The sequence below is a fragment of the Oryx dammah genome, unplaced genomic scaffold (genome assembly GCF_014754425.2).
Source record: "Oryx dammah isolate SB20612 unplaced genomic scaffold, SCBI_Odam_1.1 HiC_scaffold_27, whole genome shotgun sequence".
Lineage (NCBI taxonomy): Eukaryota > Metazoa > Chordata > Mammalia > Artiodactyla > Bovidae > Oryx > Oryx dammah.
In genome coordinates, this window is record NW_024070211.1 from 3100861 (window position 1) to 3119151 (window position 18291).

Consider the following 18291-nt stretch of genomic DNA (forward strand, 5'->3'; position numbering starts at 1 on the left):
GCCGGGACCGCGCGCTCCTGGAAGCAGCCCCCGCGCCTCCGCGCGCGCCGGGCCCTCTCGGCGTCTCCCGGGTCCCTGGGCGCCGGCCCGACCCGAGGCCGCCGCTGCCTCTCCCGGGCCCGCGGCTCGTGCCGCAGTCCCCAGCGGCGGAGCAGCGCTCCAGGTACCGAGCCCGGGCGGGAGCGGGGCCGGAGACCCGCGGCCGGGTGGGGAGGGGGTCCTTCTCTCCCGGCGGGCCGGCCGGCGTCCTCCAGCTCGCCGCGGGGACCGCGTCTGCCCGAGCCCGGGGTGCCTCTGCGCTGGGTCCGAGACCTGCGCTCCCCGCCGGGGGCTTGGCTTTGGCCCGTGGGGGCCCCACCCTGCGACTCCCAGCACCCCGGGTCCTCCTTGGCACCTATGTCCACTCGCCGAGAGGGGCTTGCCCCGGCCTGGAGAGCGCCCAGTGGCCCCGGGCTCCCCGAGTCCCTGCCCTCGACGCATCTTACCGCCCGCCCCTTCGAGGGGCTCTGGGCCCACCCGGCCAACCAGGCCCCGAGTCCTGGTTCCCGTCCTCCTGACTTGCCACTCGCTCCTGCTAGAGGACCCTGCTCCTCAGGTGCCCCCTCCCAAACCTCCTACCCAGGTGTTTGCTCCAGGTATTTCTGCATCCCACCCAAGGACGCCCCCAAATCCCCTCTCCATCCCCCTCGGGGTGCTGACCCTTGACCCAGAGGGTCCCCCGCCCATCCCCGCCTTCCCACCAGCCAGCCTCCACGCCCACCCCGCCTCCTCCTCCGGACCCCTCTGGGGCCTCACGTCCTCGCCCTCCGCCCCCATGGTCCCAGAGCAAGGCCCCGCCAATCACAGCACCCCGGACTGGGGCTCGGGGCCGCCGCGGGCACCGGGGGGCAGCGGCTGGGTGGCCGCCGCGCTGTGTGTGGTCATCGCGCTGACGGCGGCGGCCAACTCGCTGCTCATCGCGCTCATCTGCGCGCAGCCCGCGCTGCGCAACACGTCCAACTTCTTCCTGGTGTCGCTCTTCACGTCGGACCTGATGGTGGGGCTGGTGGTGATGCCGCCGGCCATGCTGAACGTGCTGTTCGGCCGCTGGGTGCTGGCGCGGGGCCTCTGCCTGCTCTGGGCCGCCTTCGACGTGATGTGCTGCAGCGCCTCCATCCTCAACCTCTGCCTCATCAGCCTGGACCGCTACCTGCTCATCCTGTCGCCGCTGCGCTACAAGCTGCGCATGACGCCGGCGCGCGCCCTGGCGCTGGTCCTCAGCGCCTGGAGCCTGGCCGCGCTCGCCTCCTTCCTGCCCCTGCTGCTGGGCTGGCACGAGCCGGGCCGCGCGCGGGCACCCGCGCCGGGTCAGTGCCGCTTGCTGGCCAGCCTGCCCTTCGTCCTCGTGGCGTCGGGCCTCACCTTCTTCCTGCCCTCGGGCGCCATCTGCTTCACCTACAGCAGGATCTTGCTGGCCGCCCGCAAGCAGGCCGTCCAGGTGGCGTCCCTCTCCACCGGCGCTGCCGGCCAGGCCTTGGAGACGCTGCAGGTATGGGGCAGGACACGCAGGGAGACCCGGGCGTGGGGGCTGGAGAGGAATGAGCAGTCATTGGGTGCCCACTGGGCATCCACAGCTCAGTATACAACTGCTGGCACTTCCGAGTGGTCATTCCCAGCGCCCATCTTCCTTCTGAACGCCAGACTCAATGCCCAGCTGTCCACAGGACCCGCCAGCATGTGGGCAGGTTTCTCAAGGGTAACATGTGCAACAGGGCATCCAGGGGGTCCCAACTCTCTCCACTTGCTCCTCACCCATCTTCCCCATCACGGCCAATGGCATCATGGCCCAGAAGCTTGGGAATACTTTCCCTCTCATGCTCACGGGATGCATTCACAAGCCCCTCTATACCTGTGTTGTTCCCGAGGGCACCTTCCTGATCTCCTGATCCAAGCCACCATTGCTTCTTTGGAGCCTTTTTCTTTTCTTCCTGTGCTAGGTCTTCAATGAGGTGCTCAGGAGCACTGGGGCTTAGTCGCCCCACAGCACATGAGATCTTCTCTCCCCAGCCAGGGGCTGAACCTGTGTCTTCTGCATTGGAAGACGGATTCTTAACCACCGGCCCACCGGGGAAGTCCCGTACCTGGGAGCCTTTGATAGTCTCCCGCTGCCTCCATCCCAGACCCACTCCTGTCCATTTTCTGCACAAAGAGAAACAAAAGGGCAGTCCCCTCACTCCTTGGCTCCAAACCCTTCAGCGGCTCCCTATGGCTCTCAAGATGGAGAGGAGAGCCGGGCCAGGATCTGGCCTGGGACGTGGTCCTGCCAGCCTCTCCAGCTGCACTTCCTCCCCTACCCACTCCCGCTTCTCTGCACCAGCCCTGCAGCTCCTTCTGACGCTCCCAGAAGGCGCCAGACTGTGTGCCCAGGTCTTTGCACTGGCTGCGCCCTCTGGAATGGTCTTCCCCAGGGGCTGTCCTTGCCTGACTCTTTCGTTCACAGGTTACTCCTTCCCAGGGGCCCACCCTGACCACCCCGTCTGCAGATGGCCCCGCCGTCCGCTACCCTGTTATTCTCCGTCTCGACCCCCAGTTTGTTGGTTTGTTCATTGTCTGTCTCCCTCACTGGTGTGTAAGCTCCCACAAGGGCTGGCTTCTCTGGGTGGGTTTCAAGCTCCACCACGCCTAGGAGGTGTCCCCTGACTCCTTGTGAATGAGGTGGGTGCTCTTAGCTGCAGACCTGCAGTGTCTAGAGCGGAGCGGGTTGCACAGCGCTTGCGTCCTAGTACCTCTCTGCCCAGGGCTGGGTGTTCAGACTGCCAGGCCCGACCCCCAGAGAATTGGACCACAGGCCCCCAGGAAGGTCCCAGCGGGGCTCTCCAGTGTCCTCTAGGTGTGGCCTCAGGTGTGAGAGATGTCTGCAGGGTGGCAGGTCCCTTGGGGGGTGGGGGTTACTGGATAGATGGAGCTGAGAGGCTGACATCCTGGTTGGCAGCCCCCATGTGGCTCGTTCATGTCACCCCTGCAGTGAGGCCCATCAGCTAGGATGATGGCGTCCTGGGTGGACAGGAGGCCTTGGCTGCAGCCAGCTCTCTCCAGATCTATACTCACTGGAGAACCTTCTCCAGTCTCTGCAGGTGGCTGTGACCCTGACTTGGTTCTCGAGCTTCAGGATGGCTGCCGTGGGCTATCCACACCCTCTCCCTGGGTTCTTGTAAAGGAGCGTTTCCCAACCTTCAGGCTTTTGGGAACTGCCTCGAGGCATCTGCCTTGCTACCCTGCCGCCCAGCCTCACACAGTCTGCGAGTCTCTGCAGCCATATGTACTTAGCAATTTCTTGGAATCGTCTCATCTTTTTACTTCCATGAATTTATTTAGCAAGAAAACTTCTTATCTCTTTCACTAACGTAAAATCGGTATCCTTGCCAGAAATAGAAGGTAATCAGAACCACAACTTCAATGAGGCCGCAGAAGCCCCAGCAGTGTTGCTGAAGTCCAGCTTGGATGGCTGGAGATGCTTGAGCCCAAGGCCTGCTTTCTCCTTGTTAGATGTTGGAGGGATGTTAAAGATAGAGTAGCCCATCAGCATGAGACGTTCTCTTGACATAACCAGAGGAGCTGGGAGGGCGCGCTAAAGGCCTCTGTTCTACTCTGTGACTCCGTTATTTTGTTGGGTGTTCATTCACCATCCCAGGTCATCTCCCCGTCTCACTCTGCCCTAATGACTAAGGAGGTGTGGAGCTGGTCTTGGTGGGGTTGGAGTGGAGAGGTCCAGATTCTTGGTTATGGGAGTGCCTGTGACACACAGATTTTCTTTCCGTGAAGCTAACCAGCTGACACTTGGATTTTTTTTTTTTTGACCCTTGGATTTTTTAAAAAATAATTTTATTTATTTATTTTTGTCTGTGCCAGGTCTTTGCTGCTGTGCAAGCTTTTCTCTAGTTGTGGCTCACAGGCTTAGTTGCTCCGTGGCGTGTGGGCTCTTCCTGGGTCAGGGATCGAACCTGTGTCTCCTGCATTGGCAGGCAGATTCTTTACCACTAGGCTACTGGGGCAGGCCCCGGACACCCACAGGGGCCAATAATCCCCGTCCCTGTTGGACAGCTGGAGGACTAAGGGTCGATGAGGGGAGGCCACTTGTCCATGGTTGCACGTCTGGTCAGGGAGTTTCAAGCGCAGAGCCCGGGTCTGAGCGTCGAGCTGGCAGCCGGCGGTGACGCGCCCCGGGTTCGCCCCTGAAACCCGGCTCCAGGATCACCACCCTGGGTCCAGCGCCCCGCTGCATTGGCGGTGCCTGTCAGTCTCCTCTGCTGGGCCCTCCTGCTCTGCCACCATCCGAGGCACTCCCCAGCCTCGGTCCTCGGACCTCCTTGCTTTTTTCTACGTTCACTTCCTTAGTGAGCTCATCTCATCCTGTGACCGGAAGTACCACGTACATACTGATGACTTCCAGCCTGGGCCACTCACTTTCCTCACCCACAACAGAATCTGGGATTTTTTTCCCCAGGCTCCATATGTAGTCCTTGACTTGTGTTCTTTATATCGACTAATTGATGGGAGTGGCTCAGGCCAGGAGCCTTGGAGGCAGCCTCTTTTTCTCTTGCTGCACACCCTGTGTGCTTTCTATATTCAAAGCGCATGTAGGCCCTGACCACTTCTCATGTGTCAATTGCTGCCCACCTCCCACCAGTGGCTGAGCCCTTCATCTGATGCCCAGGTTATTGCATTGAACTTCCACTGGCTTCCTGAGCCCATTCTTGCTTCCTTTTGACTTACACTGCAGCCACAGCGATCCCTGGGAATTTCCTGGTGGTCCACTGGCTAGGACTCAGCACTTTCCCTGCCATGAGCCTGAGTTCAATCCCTGGTCGGGGAATTAAGATCCCACAAGCTGGGAGGTGTAGCCAAAAGGAAAAAGAGAAAAATGTCGTGTTATCCCTTGCCCCTTGTCTGGTCTCCTTTCCATCATCTCCCACCATCCCCTCACTCTTTCTGTCTCGGCCGCACTGGGCCCCTTGTTGTTCCTTGAGCGCCAAGCACACTCCTGCCTCAGGACCTTTGCACCTGCTGTTGCCTCTGCCTGGGGAACCTCACGTCACCACACAGCTCTCCCCCTAACTGCCATCCCTTTCCTCTGGCCTCTGCTTGCCTGTCTCACTAACCGCTTGGTTAGTAACAAGGTCACACTTGCACAGGTCCCCTCCGGCCCTCAGTTCCTAAGTTGTTCTCAGCAGCAAATAGCACAAATCGCGTACTTTCCGTTTATCACTGACGCATTTGCTTCCTCCTATTAGAATGTAACTTCTGTGAGGGTGAGGACCTGTCTTGACTGCTGGATTCTCAGCATCTGAAGGAGGGTCGTGAGTGTTCACTGCACAGTGATGGAAGGAACGAAACGGACACAGTGCTCCACAGAGCCCAGGATTCACCCCCAGCTCACGTTTCTCCCTTCTCATCCACTTGTAGAAGCAGTTCTTGTAGCTGATGGACCCTGCGCTTTTCAGCGCATTCACTCACTGCCTCAGTGCTGTGTGTGTGTGGAGTACTTCTCTTTTTGTTTATTTATTTAACTGCACTGTGTCTTGAAAGTGAAAGTCACTCAGCCGTGTCCGACTCTTTGCGACCCTGTGGATTATATAGTCCATGGAATTCTCCAGGCCAGAATACTGGAGTGGGCAGCCTTTCCCTTCTCCAGGGGACCTTCCCAAACCAGGAATTGAACCCAGGTCTCCCGCATGGCAGGCAGACGCTGTACCAGCTGAGCTACTGGGGAAGTCCTGGGCCTCAGTTGCAGCATATGGGATTTCAGTCTTCATTGCGGCCTGTGGGATATAGTTCCCTGACCAGGGATGGAACCTGGGCCCCTACATTGCGATCACGGAGTCTTAGCCGTGGGACCACCAGGGAACTCCGTTGAGGACCTCTCTTGTGCGGGAGCTGTCCTGGGCTGTGAGTGCGGGCATGAGTGGGTCTGAGAAGGTCTTGCCCTCTTGAAATCTATGTTCTAGTTGGAGAGAGAGATGGAAGTCACGAAACCCTATCATGATGAGGGTTCCGGAGCTTATAAGAAGGGTGTCTCTTCTAGTAAACATCAAAAATCTATCACTCCCTGTGCGTATGTTTGCAAAATCGAGGAAGTCATAACACCAGAGGCTGAGAGGCATCTCCATGGGTCATTTGGTCTCTGGGCTTCCCACGTGGCGCTAGCAGTGAAGAACCCGCCTGCCAGTGCAGGAGACGTAAGAGGTGAGGGTTTGGTCTCTGGGTTGGGAAGATCTCCTGGAGGAGGCATGGAAGCCCACTCCAGTATTCTTCCTGGAGAATGCCATGGACAGAGGAGCCTGGCGGGCTGTGGTCCGTAAGGTCACGAAGAGTCGGACTCGACTGAGCGACTTAGCACACACACGCACTGCCTCCGAGGCAGAATGACTCTCGGCCTCTCAAGCCTGAAATATGTCTGTGTGACTATCTCCCGCTTTCTGGAATGCCTTTTCTCTTGATTTGAATAAGGAAGTGTCAGACTCCACCATCCAGCAAGTACCTAGCTTAAAGTCGCTCAGCTTGCTTCCCAAACCACCCAGGTCCTAAGCAAGCTTTCTGCCGGCTAGTTTCGTACTGCCTGGAGAACTGCCTGTGTTTGGGGACGTGGCTTCTGGGAGGCCGCCTTACTCTGGCCTCCTGGGTTGTGACCCTCTTTCGCCACCTGAGGTGGCGCATCCGGCCTGGGGTGGAGGTGTTTTCATTGCCTGGACCCATCGGAACTGATGAGAAGGAGCAGAACTTGGCGGGGGCGGTGGGGGGGGGGGTGTTAGGCCCCCTTCCTCCCCATCCCGGCCCCACTGAACCCTTGGCTGCTTCCTCGATCCAGGCTCTCGCTTTCCCACAGAGGGACGGGGGCTGGCTCCCAGTCCCTGAAGTCCTGGCCCTTCTGGAGTTTCAGACGTGGTTGCCGAGCTGGCTGGAGCGTCTTCCTCTGCCTCTATCTGCCTGTTGATGCGATAGAGTGCTCTTAGAAAGCCACTGGTTGGCTCAATGGTTTCAGCCGGGTCCTCCCAGCCCGAGGGGCTCTGAGAAAGGAGTCCTGCTTAGAGGTCAGGCAGGGGCTGTGGCTGGGGGTGCAGAGGCGGGCCTGAGAGGTGGTGAGGGTGCCCGTGAGATGCAGCCAGGGCAAGTGTGTGCACGCACGTGTGTGCGTGTGTGTGAAAGGTGGGCGCCCCTGTGGTGATGGTGCTCACCCTTGGGGGGTTCCAGAAGGACCGCTGTGGGTGCTCAGCCTCCTGGGGAGCAGCCAGCCGCCCGGCTGGGCGCCCGTGTCCTGCACCCCTGCTCTCTCTGCCAGGACTCTTGTGCCTCCGTGGCCACACACTCTCTCCACGCCTTCCTCTCCGCCCATCTTCCCCCTTCCTCTTCCCCCTCGGCTCAGCCTCAGCCCCTCTCCTCTGCATCCCGTGTCCTCCTCTTCCCTCCCTCCTCCATTTCTCCTCCTGATCCTCCTCCCCCAGCTTTCTTCACCCTCCATCACCCAGCTATGCATCATTCTGTCCCAGCGATCCGTCTTCCCTTCCATCTCTGCCTCCTCCCCCTCAGAGGAGGCTGTGATCCCAGAAATATCTCAGAGGCGGAGGAGGGGGTGAGCAGGAGTGGAGCTGAGCGTGACAGGCTGGGCCGCAGCCCTGAACGAGGCAGCCTGCTGCAGCCGGGGCGGGGCGGGGGGCTTGTCCGTCTGTCTGGGCCCAGGTTCAAATCCTGCCTCTCTCTCACTGCAGCGGGATGACCCTAGGTGAGCTGCTTGCCTCCCTCTCTCCCAGTTACCGTCTGAGGCTGTTTGAAGCACCACTGATATGCTTTATATATGCCTGGTACACAGTGGCTGCTTGTTGCTTGACAAATGTTAGCTCTGTCCTTTCCTCTCGATGGTGAAATGCATGGCGCTGGGAAGTTCACCCCTTTGAGTCTTCCTAGGGGCAGAAATAACCGTGGCTGCCATCAGCAGCCTCATCACCATTATCAAGGGGCTGAGGTGCATACAAACAAAAATAAACACCAACCATGACCACTAACTTAGTAACTAACAGTACTCACACAGTACTTACTATGTACCAGGCACTGTTCAAGTAACTTTCTATTATCCTATTTAATCCTTACTACAATCCTACAAGGTGGATGTCATATGAGAATTGCCATTTTACAGATGAGAGAGCTGAGGCCCAGAGAGGTAAAGTACCGTGCTTAAGGTTGCTTAGCTACTTAGTAACAGAGTCACAGTTTGAACCAGGCAGGCTAGCTCCAACGTCTACTTATCACCCTCACACTATGATTAGATGGCTGGGCTTCCCAGGGGGCGCAGTGGTCAAGATTCTGCTTGCCATTGTAGGAGATGCAAGAGATACAGGTTGGAACTCTGGGTCAGGAAGGTCCCCTGGAGGAGGAAATGGCAATCTGCTCCAGTATTCCTGCCTGGAAAATCCCATGGACAGAGGAGCCTTGTGGGCTACAAGTCCGTGGGGTCTCAAAGAGTTGGACACAAGGTGACTGAGCGCACACATGTTAGCTGGTCATACAAATTTGAAATTACACGAGGGAATATGTAAGTCCACTTTAAAATGAAAAGTCATCAGTAGCGATAAAGTAAAAGGCCCCCTGGCCCCGTCCAGGCCCTCCCACTCCTGTCTCTCCATGTCGTTCCAGCTCTTTCCCTCCGGTCTGTGTGTTTGTTTACGTGCCTAAAGAAACTTACGCCTTGCTTTGTGTCTTTTTTTAAACAGAGGCTGTCTCTCTGGTCTTGCAACTTGCTGTTATCACTTGATCCTGTGTTGTGGAGATCTTTCTGTGTGATTGATTCGTCCTTTTAGACGTCTGTGTAGTGCTTTACGGTGGGATGTATCTATCCTTTTAGACGTCTGTGCAGTGCTTTACGGTGGGAATGCGTCTATCCTTTAAACGTCTGTGTAGTATTCTGAGGCTTCCCTGGTGGCTCAGCTGGTAAAGAATCCGCCTGCAATGCAGGAGACCTGGGTTTGATCCTTGGGTTGGGAAGACCCCCCTGGAGAAGGGAATGGCAGCCCACTCCAGTATTCTGGCCTGGAGAATCCCATGGCCTGTGTACAGTCCCTGGGGTCACAAAGAGTCAGACACGACTGAGTGACTTTCACTATAGTTTTCTAAACCAGGGTTTACTTAACCGCTCTCCTCTGATGGACTTGTGAGCTGTTTCCAGTTTTTTTCTGTCACGAATGGAGCTGCGGAATACATCCTTGTTTCTGCTGAGTGGACAGACAGGTGTACAGCTGTTTCTGTACATAGGGACCTGCAGGCAGGCTTCCCTCCTGGCAGGGCCCTGCCAAGTTGTCCCCCTCTGACAGTGGGAAATGCCACAGGTGTGTGCTGGCGTAAGGGACGTGCCGACAACAGAACGTGCCGTGAGGGATCTGAGGTGGCTTCAGGGCAGAGGGAAGTGAGCAGGAGGGCATTGCCCGGACCCCAGGGTGTGGGCTGGCGGTGGCCCTCGGCTCCTGTTCCACAAGGGCCTCCTGGTGAGAGTGGTGGGGTTTTGCTTGGGGCTGTCATCCTCCAGAACGGAAGCAGCATGGCAAAGTGGAAAAGGCGTCTGGAGCCGGAGGTGACTTTAATTCCCTGCCTCAACTCTTGTCTGCTGTGTGACTCCTGGCTAGTTACTTTGCCTCTCTCAGCCTCGTCTGCAAGACGAAGATTATAATACCTTCCTCCCAGAAAGACCGGATGACAGAATGAGCATCAGCAGCAGATGCATGTAAGCACTCAGTGAGTGGGGCTGACAGTGTAGGGGTCTGTGGTGCTTTGGTTTGAGCACAGTGTGACCTTGGGAAGGCCCCCTACTCTCGCTGAGCCTGTTTCTTCCCTTTTGCCTGCTTTCTTGAGTCAATTCTTTGGGGAGAAGAAGAGGCAGGAAAATGCAGATTTCTTCCCAGGAAGCCTGGAGAGGGACCCTCAGATCATGGTTGACCCCTCTGGGTCGCCCTCCCCTGATGATGGCCCCTGTCTTATGTCCCTGAGTGCCTTGGTTCCCCAGTGCCTGAGAGCCCTGGCAAGATCATGGCTGTCTCTTGCTTCCTCACCAGGCTTCCAGGGGTGAGGGGGTACCTGTGTGGCTGGGGCCTGCGGGAGATGGTGTCTCCCTTCTCCCCTTGTCTGTCCCCATTGACGGCAGCAATCCACAGTCAGAGCAGCTCTTAGGAGATTCTTTTGGGGGAGCAGGAGTCTCTCCCTCCAGGCTGACCAATGGGGCCACAGGAGCCAGAGGGTCCACTCTGGAGAAGAGAGAATGAGAGGGGAGGGAAAGCAGACCCTCCTTTTCTCCCTGGCTGCCGCACAGTGAGGGAGTCAGAGCCTTTGTCCTGAGGTCTGCGCTGCTTTGGAAAGTCTGAGCTGTTGGCAGGAGGACCAGGCTCCCGAGGGCACTACAAACTTCCCCAGCCTCATCCACACACCACTGAACAATATCAGGGCTGCCATGTGCTGGCATTAACTCCGTGTTCAGCACACAGCATGTGCGTATTATCCGCAGCCTCACGGCAGCTCCATAAGCTGAGCGGTTTCTCCCATTTGACAAATGTGGAAGCTGATTCTCTCAAGATCACGAGTGAGTGGTAGAGGCATGATTCGAAGCCTGATCACTTGTTTTAAAAGCCCAGCTCTCGCCTCTGTGCCCCACCAAGAAAGTGGGAAGAATCAAGAGCCTCTTTTAGGCTCCCCTGTGTGAACCTTGATATTTGTCTAACCAGATTTCACCTGGACAAATACATCGAAAAGCAGGAGTTACAGGGTGCCTGTCTCCGCTCTCCTGCCCACCACCATTCCAGATCCTACAGAAGGACAGCATGCAGCTGGGGTTTCAGCACCTTGGATAGGAACCAAGCCTGGGTACCCTGAAGAGACAAGCTAGAACAAGGCTGGGAGGGGGAGTTCCTGCACGTCGGGGTGGGGGTGGGGGTGGCTTTAATGCTCCCTGGGGCTCATGCATCTTGGCTTTGCCTCCACCCCTTTCCATCTGCGAAGGTTGCCTGGGAACCTGGCTCCTTTCTTCCTGCCTCCTCCTGACTCCCCAACCTGTCTCTGGTTGCCTCAAGAGCTAAGCTGGGCTCTCGCACAGTTTAGGAAGTGTTGGGGGGAATCTCTGGCCTTTAAAGCCCAGGGGTATTCCCAGGCAGCACACATACCCTTTCATAGTCCAGTGAATTACGCTCACCCCAGTATCTACATAAGCTGTCCACATAGGTGGGTTTCACTTTGTGTAAAGCGGATATATGAAAATCCAAGTTGATTACAACACATGGTTTAAAGGAGGGCTTCACGCTGCAGCTTTTGTAGATTCCTAGGGGTTTCAGGGATGGACTTTGCAGTGGTCTCTGAACTCTCTGGCTCTGTGGGAAATTTTTTCTTCTGTGTGTGTATGTGTGTGTGTGTGTTTGTAAACATTTACAAGCTGTTTTCTGGGGAGTAAGTTGTGTAGATTTCATTTGAATTTCAGTGGGCTCACAGAGTTGAAAACATTAAGAGAACTGCTGGGCTAATGGGTCATCCGGTACAGAGAGCCTTTTATGTTTTGGAACTCCTGGTCTCCAGTTTATAAAAGTCACATTCGAGCCCCTCAGGCCTTGTCTCCTGTGGAGCCTCTCCTTTTTCCTCCTCTTCTCCCAGCTCCTGCTCGTGAAATCCCTGAGTGGGAATGAAGATGTCTGTAAGTCCACAGTGAAATCCAAGTTTAAAATACCAAGGTCACTCCCGTCCCTAGTGATTTATAAGATATTTAATTGCACACATCTGTTTGGGGCACATGTTTTCAAAATAAACTTTATTTTGTGGATCATGAAAACAGTGGTGCAAAACTGTCACTCCAAAACATGAAGAGAATCAATTCACAGGCAAAGAGGTTGTCAAGCCTCGCGCAGCAGCTGTCCTCTTTCGTCAAGTACTGTCCAATTGCAGCTAATTCTTGAAGCGCCCAAGTGCAGTGCAGGACGACACTGCGTCCAGACGCAAAGCCCACAGCTCAGGAGGCCCACACTCCCTGCAAAGCACAGCGCTCGACACTGTCCAACAAGCAGGAACACGAGCCCCTGGGAAGTCTCACCGCCCTTCCTAGAGCTCCCTGTGCACTGCTAGTCAGGGCCAGGGCCTGGTGCAGGACCAGGACAAAGGCTGTCTATTTCTGGGATCAAGGCTCGGTCTGGAGCTAAAGCTGGGCCCAGTCCGGCCCAGGCTGGAGGCTCAGTCTGAGACTGTGGCTGTGTGGGGCTCAATCTGTGGCAGGTATCAGCGGTCAGGCCATGAGCAGAGTTTAGCTTATTGCTGAAGGGTTCACTCTGAAGCCAAGGTCAAGGTTCAGCCTGGAGTCAGGGTCAGGGCTCAGGCTAGGACTACAGCTGGAGCCCATTCAAGGGTCAAGGCTGAGTGTGTTAAGGGCTCGGCCTGGAATTAGGATTAAGGCTCGGTCTGGGGCCAGGAAGAGGCGCAGACAAGTCACGTGGCCTTCCTCTCTGCAGGTGCCCAGGACCCCACGCCCAGGGGTGGAGTCAGCTGACAGCCGGCGTCTAGCCAGCAAGCATAGCAGGAAGGCCTTGAAGGCCAGCCTGACCCTGGGCATCCTGCTGGGCATGTTCTTTGTGACCTGGCTGCCTTTCTTTGTGGCCAACATAGTCCAGGTAATGCCACCGCTGGGGGTGGGTGAGTCCCCGCCTTGCTGGGGAGGCCCCGAATCCCACCACCGCCAACCCCGCACCCCCAGAGCTGGGGAGGGAGGGGGGCGGGCAGCCACTCAGAGTGCACGTGTTTGTGGGTCTGTCCCATCCACGCTGGGTGGGGTGCCCTGCGCCCGGCTCCAGGATGTCCCCCCGCCCCCTCCAGGCCGTGTGTGGCTGCATCTCCCTGGGGCTCTTTGACGTCCTCACGTGGCTGGGCTACTGCAACAGCACCATGAACCCCATCATCTACCCTCTCTTCATGCGGGACTTCAGGCGGGCCCTGGGCAGGCTCCTGCCGTGTCCCCGCGGCCCCCGGGAACAGCAGCTGGGCCTCGCCTCGCCCTCCGTGCGGACCTCTCACAGCGGCGCGCGGCCCGGCCTGAGCCTGCAGCACGTGCTGCCCCTGCCCCTGCCGCCGGACTCAGACTCGGACTCGGATTCGGGCTCGGGCTCCAGGGGCTTTCCTGGCCCGCGGCTCACGGCCCAGCTGCTGCTGCCTGGCGAGGCCACCCGGGATCCGCCCCCTCCTGCCAGGGCTGCTGCTACAGTCAACTTCTTCAGCATCGATCGCACGGAGCCTGAGCTGCGGCCGCGTCCGCCTGGGACCCCCACAAACTGATGCAGGCATGGAGTGCTGGACTGGATGGGACCAGATCCCCCAAGGCCTTGGAACAGCTCTTGGCTAAAACCAGGAGGCTACAGGTCCTCTGGGGAGCCATTCTGAGCTCCAGTGGGTGGCACTGAGTCAGCACCCCCTGCACACCATGGGCCTCCAACCTGGAGGCCTGGTTGCTGGCTTTAGGACAGTTTTCTCCAGGATGCCTCACCACTGAGTGTAACTGGTGTGTGTGTGTAGAGCAGGGTTGGAGGACTCCCGGGAGTGGGGTAAGGCCCTCTTGGTCCAGCTCCCTTGCACATCCTATCAGCCTGCGTGGGAGCCATGCCTCTGTCTGCAGAGGTGGCTCAGCGCTGGGCCAGATCCCTTGCTCCGCGGGCCTTGACCATCAGCATCCGCTCCGGGAGCCTGTTAGAAGTGCACGCCCCTGCCCCACCCTAGACCTGCTGGTCGCCAGGTGAACCGTGTGCACGTTAGGGTTTGAGATGTGCTGGCTCAGGGGATCCTTAACCTGAGGATGTCTGGCTAGACAGTTTTCAGACCAGCCAGGCTCTCAGGATATACGTGCTGCATAGTAAATATCTGAGCCTGGGAGTCAGGCACGCAAAGTTTGAACCTCCGCTTCACTGCTTTCCAGCCCTTGTACAAGTTGCTTAACCTCTGAGTCTGGTATTCCACAGGCAAATGGGGAAATGATGCCTGCCTCCTAGGGTGTTATGGGCACAGAACGCCCAGCACTTGGCAGCTGGTTAGTGGGCGGTCCCTGCTGCTGTTGTAACTCCCGGCCATCCAATCCCCTGGCCCCTGGCGGAGGGCCAGGAAGGGCCACAGTTCCCACTTTTTTACCCCTGCCTTCCTCCTCCTCCTCAGCCCCGGCCCGCAGCCCATGATCTGACTCTGTCTCCCCAACTCCTGGCTAGGCTGCTGCCCTGCCCCTCCTGGGGGCACATGGGTAGCTGCTGGGTTCTTGCTCAAGATCAAGGAGGGGTGTTCCCTACCGTGGGCTTCCTTTGGCCTAGAAGGGAACCATCTGATGAGGACAGAACCAGTCCCTCTCCTGCTGCCTTCTGGCCTTCCCTGGGGTCAGTGAGGGAAGCAGGTGTGGGCATTGGGTCAGCAGAGTTGTAGAGAAGCCATCCCTGGTACGGGCAGGTGCCCTGGGGGGAGGCAAGTGGACGCCGGCACAGGACTTACTTTTGTTTTTCTGACAGGGAACTCTTGGTTCCCAAAGTTTACCCGCTTAGGTTCCCTTTCAGTCTGAGGTTTTTCTTACTCCATTGCCTGCCTCCCTCCCATCTTCCCACCAGGTTCTACCAACCCCGATCCCAGGGGCCTCCACGTGGTACTGAGCATGGAGGCTCCATTCTGGCCATGCCACTGGCTCTGCAGGGGCCACGGTGCTTGTTGGGCTCCCCTTCTACCCCCAGGCTTGCCCCGGTGGACTCTCAATAAGCCCTAGCTGAGGTAGTGACTGCGGTGTGGACTGAATCTGCTTGAAGGGCCACTCGGGCTGGAGAAGCCGCTGGTGAAGTGGGAAGAGACTCTGGGTGCGGGTGTCCTGTGTTCTGGTCCAGACTCTGCCCGAGCTTGCTCTGGGACCTCAGCAACGTCCTTTCCTCTCTCAGGGCTGAGTCTTCCGTGGGTGACATGAGCGGTTTGGACCAACAGCAGCAGGCTGTGTGATCAGCAGGGCTTTGGACCAACAGGCTCTGTGAATGTCTGCTGAAGGAACAAACACACATCCCCCGAGGGCCAATTCAGCTCCAATACTCTAATTCCCCCGATTCTCTCCAACCCCAGCTGCCTCCTCCCGGGCTTGTCAACGTTCCCTCTGCCTGGGCTCCGGCCTCCCCGAGTGCACAGTACGGGGGAGGGGTCATCTCTGGCTCTGTCATTCGGAGCCAGTGAGAGCACCAAGGAGGAAGGGTTCAGGGGTGCAGCTACAGTGACTAAGGGCTCGGGCTCTGGAGGTTGACAGCTGTGTGATCTCGGGCAGGTTCCCTAAACGCTCTGGGCCTGACGGTGAAAATGAAGACAGTAATAGTACCTACCTCACTGGGTTGTTGTAAGGGGCTCAGCTGAGACAATCCGTACAAAGCGCTCTGCACACAGTAAATACTTCAGTGGTAGTGAGTGTTATTATCTATTATTATGATCATCACACCTTTGTTTCTGCCATAGGAAATTCCCCCACATACTTCATTCTTGTCCCAGGCCCAGCTCCTGTCCACACTGCCTGCTGATCCAGCGTTTGTGCACACTGCTCCGTAACCATTATATTCAGGGCCCCCCTGTGGCTAACTTTGAGGGGGGCTTTCACGTCACATGTTTCTGATGGCCGCTCCTGTGGTTGTGTAGGGCTCAGCCTGGATGGCTGCATGCGGCAAATCTCATCAGATCTCCCAAGGGCAGAGACAGTAAGCTGTCCACTCCCCACTGGACCCACCCCCCATGGCGCCTGTGTGCTGGAGCACAGCTCTGGACAGTGGTTGGAGGGGTGGGCGGACACCAGGCCCTTGAGGCTGGAGAGCTTGGCAGGGTGGCTCCAGAGAACTCCGGACAGGCAATCGACCCCCAGCGCTGACCCAAAGCACAGGAGGTGCCCAGCCAGTTCAGCCCCAGGGACCCGTACTGTGCTGGCTTGACTCTGCGGAGCTCTGGCCTCCATTCCTCGGGGAGGGGACAGTGTCTCCTTACAAGCCCCTGTCCTTCCAGTACCAACATCTTCAATTTAGTAAAGGCAGTGGTAGAGATTCTCCATCTCCAAAGCTCGTGGCGGGGGAGCCGGTGAAGCAGAGTAAGAGGGTGCTCCATGAAGCAGTCTGGGAAGGTGACTCTCCTCGGGTCAGTCCAGCCCAGGGGAGGGGCCCTGCGTCTCACGGACACAGGCAGGGCAGCCCAGTGGGTTGGCGCCCAGGCCATGGCTGCAGAGAGGGGGGCTCTCAGCAGGCCTGGTAGCAGCAGGAAGGGAGGCCCCTTCGGACTGGTCCAGTCCCGCTGGCACCTGGGCTTGGCGGAGGTCAGGGGGTATGGCTTCTTTGGGGGTGTCTCTGGATGTGGGACCTTGGGTTTGCCCATCCTGGTTGGTGGTTTGATCTGATGAAGAAGCGGCTGCCGCCTGGTGGGATTCCTCTTGGGGCAGGCTGCCTGGGGCAAGCAAGAGTCCCTTCTCGTCCCAGCTGGGCTTGGTGCGGATGCCCACGGCCTTCAGGATGACGTCCATCTGCCTGGCATAGTCCAAGTGGCCGCTGACCTGCAAGAGGGCAGGAAGTGAGCACTGCAGAGCCCAGTCCTCCCAGGACCCCTGGGCCTCTCCCTGTGTCAGCCAACACCATCACTCCAACCCTTGATGATTCTCCAATCCAGAGTGAGTGGGAAGCCTCTGGGTTCAAGGCTGCTCTAGAATTTATTAAATAAAGATAAAGGAAGCTTGAGAAGACTCTAGAGAGTCCCTTGGACAGCAGGGAGATCAAACCAGTCCATCCTAAAGGAAACCAACACTGAATATTCACTGGAAGGACTGATGCTGAAGGTCCAATACTTTGGGCACCTGATGTGAAGAACTGACTCATTGGAAAAGACCCTGATGTTGGGAAAGATTGAAGGTGGGAGAAGGGGATGACAGAGGATGAGATGGTTGGATGGCATCACCGACTCAATGGACGTAAGTTTGAGCAAGCTCCGGGAGTGGGTGATGGACAGGGAGGCCTGGCGTGCTGCAGTCCACAAAGAGAAATGACTGAGCTACTGAACAACAAAAGGAAGCTTCTCTACAGAGTCTGGGTCCTGTGGGGGCAGGAAAGATCCTCCTGATAGAAGTCTGGAGTGGCAGTTCCTGTTCTCTGCAGCTTTCGGTTACAGTGGAAGGGCTCTGTGGCTCACCAGCTGAGGGACCATGGGCAAGCCCTGTATCCCCCTGGCCTCCACTTGCCTCAGCTGTAAAATGGGGGCAGTAAGAGTGAGTACCTCAGAGGGTTGCTCTGAAGGTTCCCCCAGAAATAGTTCTGAAATCGAAAATAGAGCTATGGCTAGAAAGACTGCACGGGGCTTTCCACAATCCCCTCTCCTCCTTCCCCTTAGTCATAAGAACAACAAGTGATAGCTGGACATATTCTCCAGCCTCCCTGGCTGTAGAGTGTACTACGGTGATGCGCTCTGGCCTATGAGATGAAGCACAGCGTTATTCGGTGCTCCTTGGAAGTCTCTTTAAAAGGGGGAATGCTTCTGCTTTCTCCCTATTTCCTCTTTCCTGCTGGCTGGAAAGCAGACGGGATGGCCAGGGCTTCAGCAGCCATCGTGAGCCACGTAAGGATGGCAGAGTAGCAAGACAGAGAGTTTTGGCCCCTGAAGGCTGTGGAGCCTCTACGCCAGCCCTGAAATGCCTCTTCTGGCTTTTTCCTATGTGGCAGCATCATCTCTTGTGTGTTTAAGCCACTTCATCTGGGCCTCTGTTATGGACAGAATCTTCATTAACACAAGGGTCAAGAAGTGCCAGTTCCCTTCCTGAGAGAAAAGAGACTTCTCTATTTTTGTGTTGGGATATATGTCAGTGACTGAAAAATAGGGGCGTAACTGGAGTGCCGATGCCTAACTGATAATGGACAATGCCTGATACGCAGCGGGTCCTTAATACATTGGAGGAAATACATTTATTGGCTATACTCCTTTGACAGGTATTGGGTGCTAACTGCAGATGAAGCAATTGAGGCAGAGAGATAAAGGGACCCGCCCAGGGTCACACAGATGTCAGAGCTGAGGTCTGAATCCAGACCTTCTCTCTTCACGGAAAGTCAAGTGTGTGGTGGGGAAGACCTTAAACAGCATACTCGTTTTACAGATGAGAAGAGAGAAGCCCAGAGGAGGGCGCTGATTTGCCTAAGGACACGCAGCCTGTGAAGAGCGTGGCCATATGCAGCGTTTGAGAGGCTGACTGTGGAAGCTGCTTCGCGCAAATCTTCTCCCTGAAACGGAGCCTCATGG

The 18291-nt window shown here is 57.2% G+C and overlaps 2 protein-coding genes across 4 annotated transcripts in view; one reads left to right on the top strand and one right to left on the bottom strand.

Moving 5' to 3' along the window:
- The first annotated feature begins 814 nt into the window (after positions 1 to 814).
- On the top strand, positions 815 to 15457 carry HTR6 (5-hydroxytryptamine receptor 6). Its single transcript, XM_040229442.1, has 3 exons — positions 815 to 1528; positions 12498 to 12656; positions 12859 to 15457. Exons 1-3 carry the CDS (start codon positions 815 to 817, stop codon positions 13312 to 13314), a joined length of 1329 nt encoding a protein of 442 aa, XP_040085376.1. The 3' UTR covers positions 13315 to 15457.
- TMCO4 (transmembrane and coiled-coil domains 4) overlaps positions 15426 to 18291 on the bottom strand; it is a 100819-nt gene continuing 97953 nt past the window's right edge. For all 3 annotated transcript variants that reach the window (XM_040229438.1, XM_040229439.1, XM_040229440.1), the window contains one exon: positions 15426 to 16564. In XM_040229438.1, coding sequence (XP_040085372.1) covers positions 16157 to 16564 — 408 coding nt within the window. In that variant the 3' untranslated portion in view covers positions 15426 to 16156. The remainder of the gene's footprint in view (positions 16565 to 18291) is intronic.

Coding starts and splice junctions, on each gene's coding strand:
- HTR6 (XM_040229442.1), top strand. CDS start 815: ATGGTCCCAGAGCAAGGCCCCGCCAATCACAGCACCCCGGACTGGGGC. Junction 1,529..12,497: donor AGGCCTTGGAGACGCTGCAG/GTATGGGGCAGG, acceptor TCCTCTCTGCAG/GTGCCCAGGACCCCACGCCC. Junction 12,657..12,858: donor TTGTGGCCAACATAGTCCAG/GTAATGCCACCG, acceptor CGCCCCCTCCAG/GCCGTGTGTGGCTGCATCTC.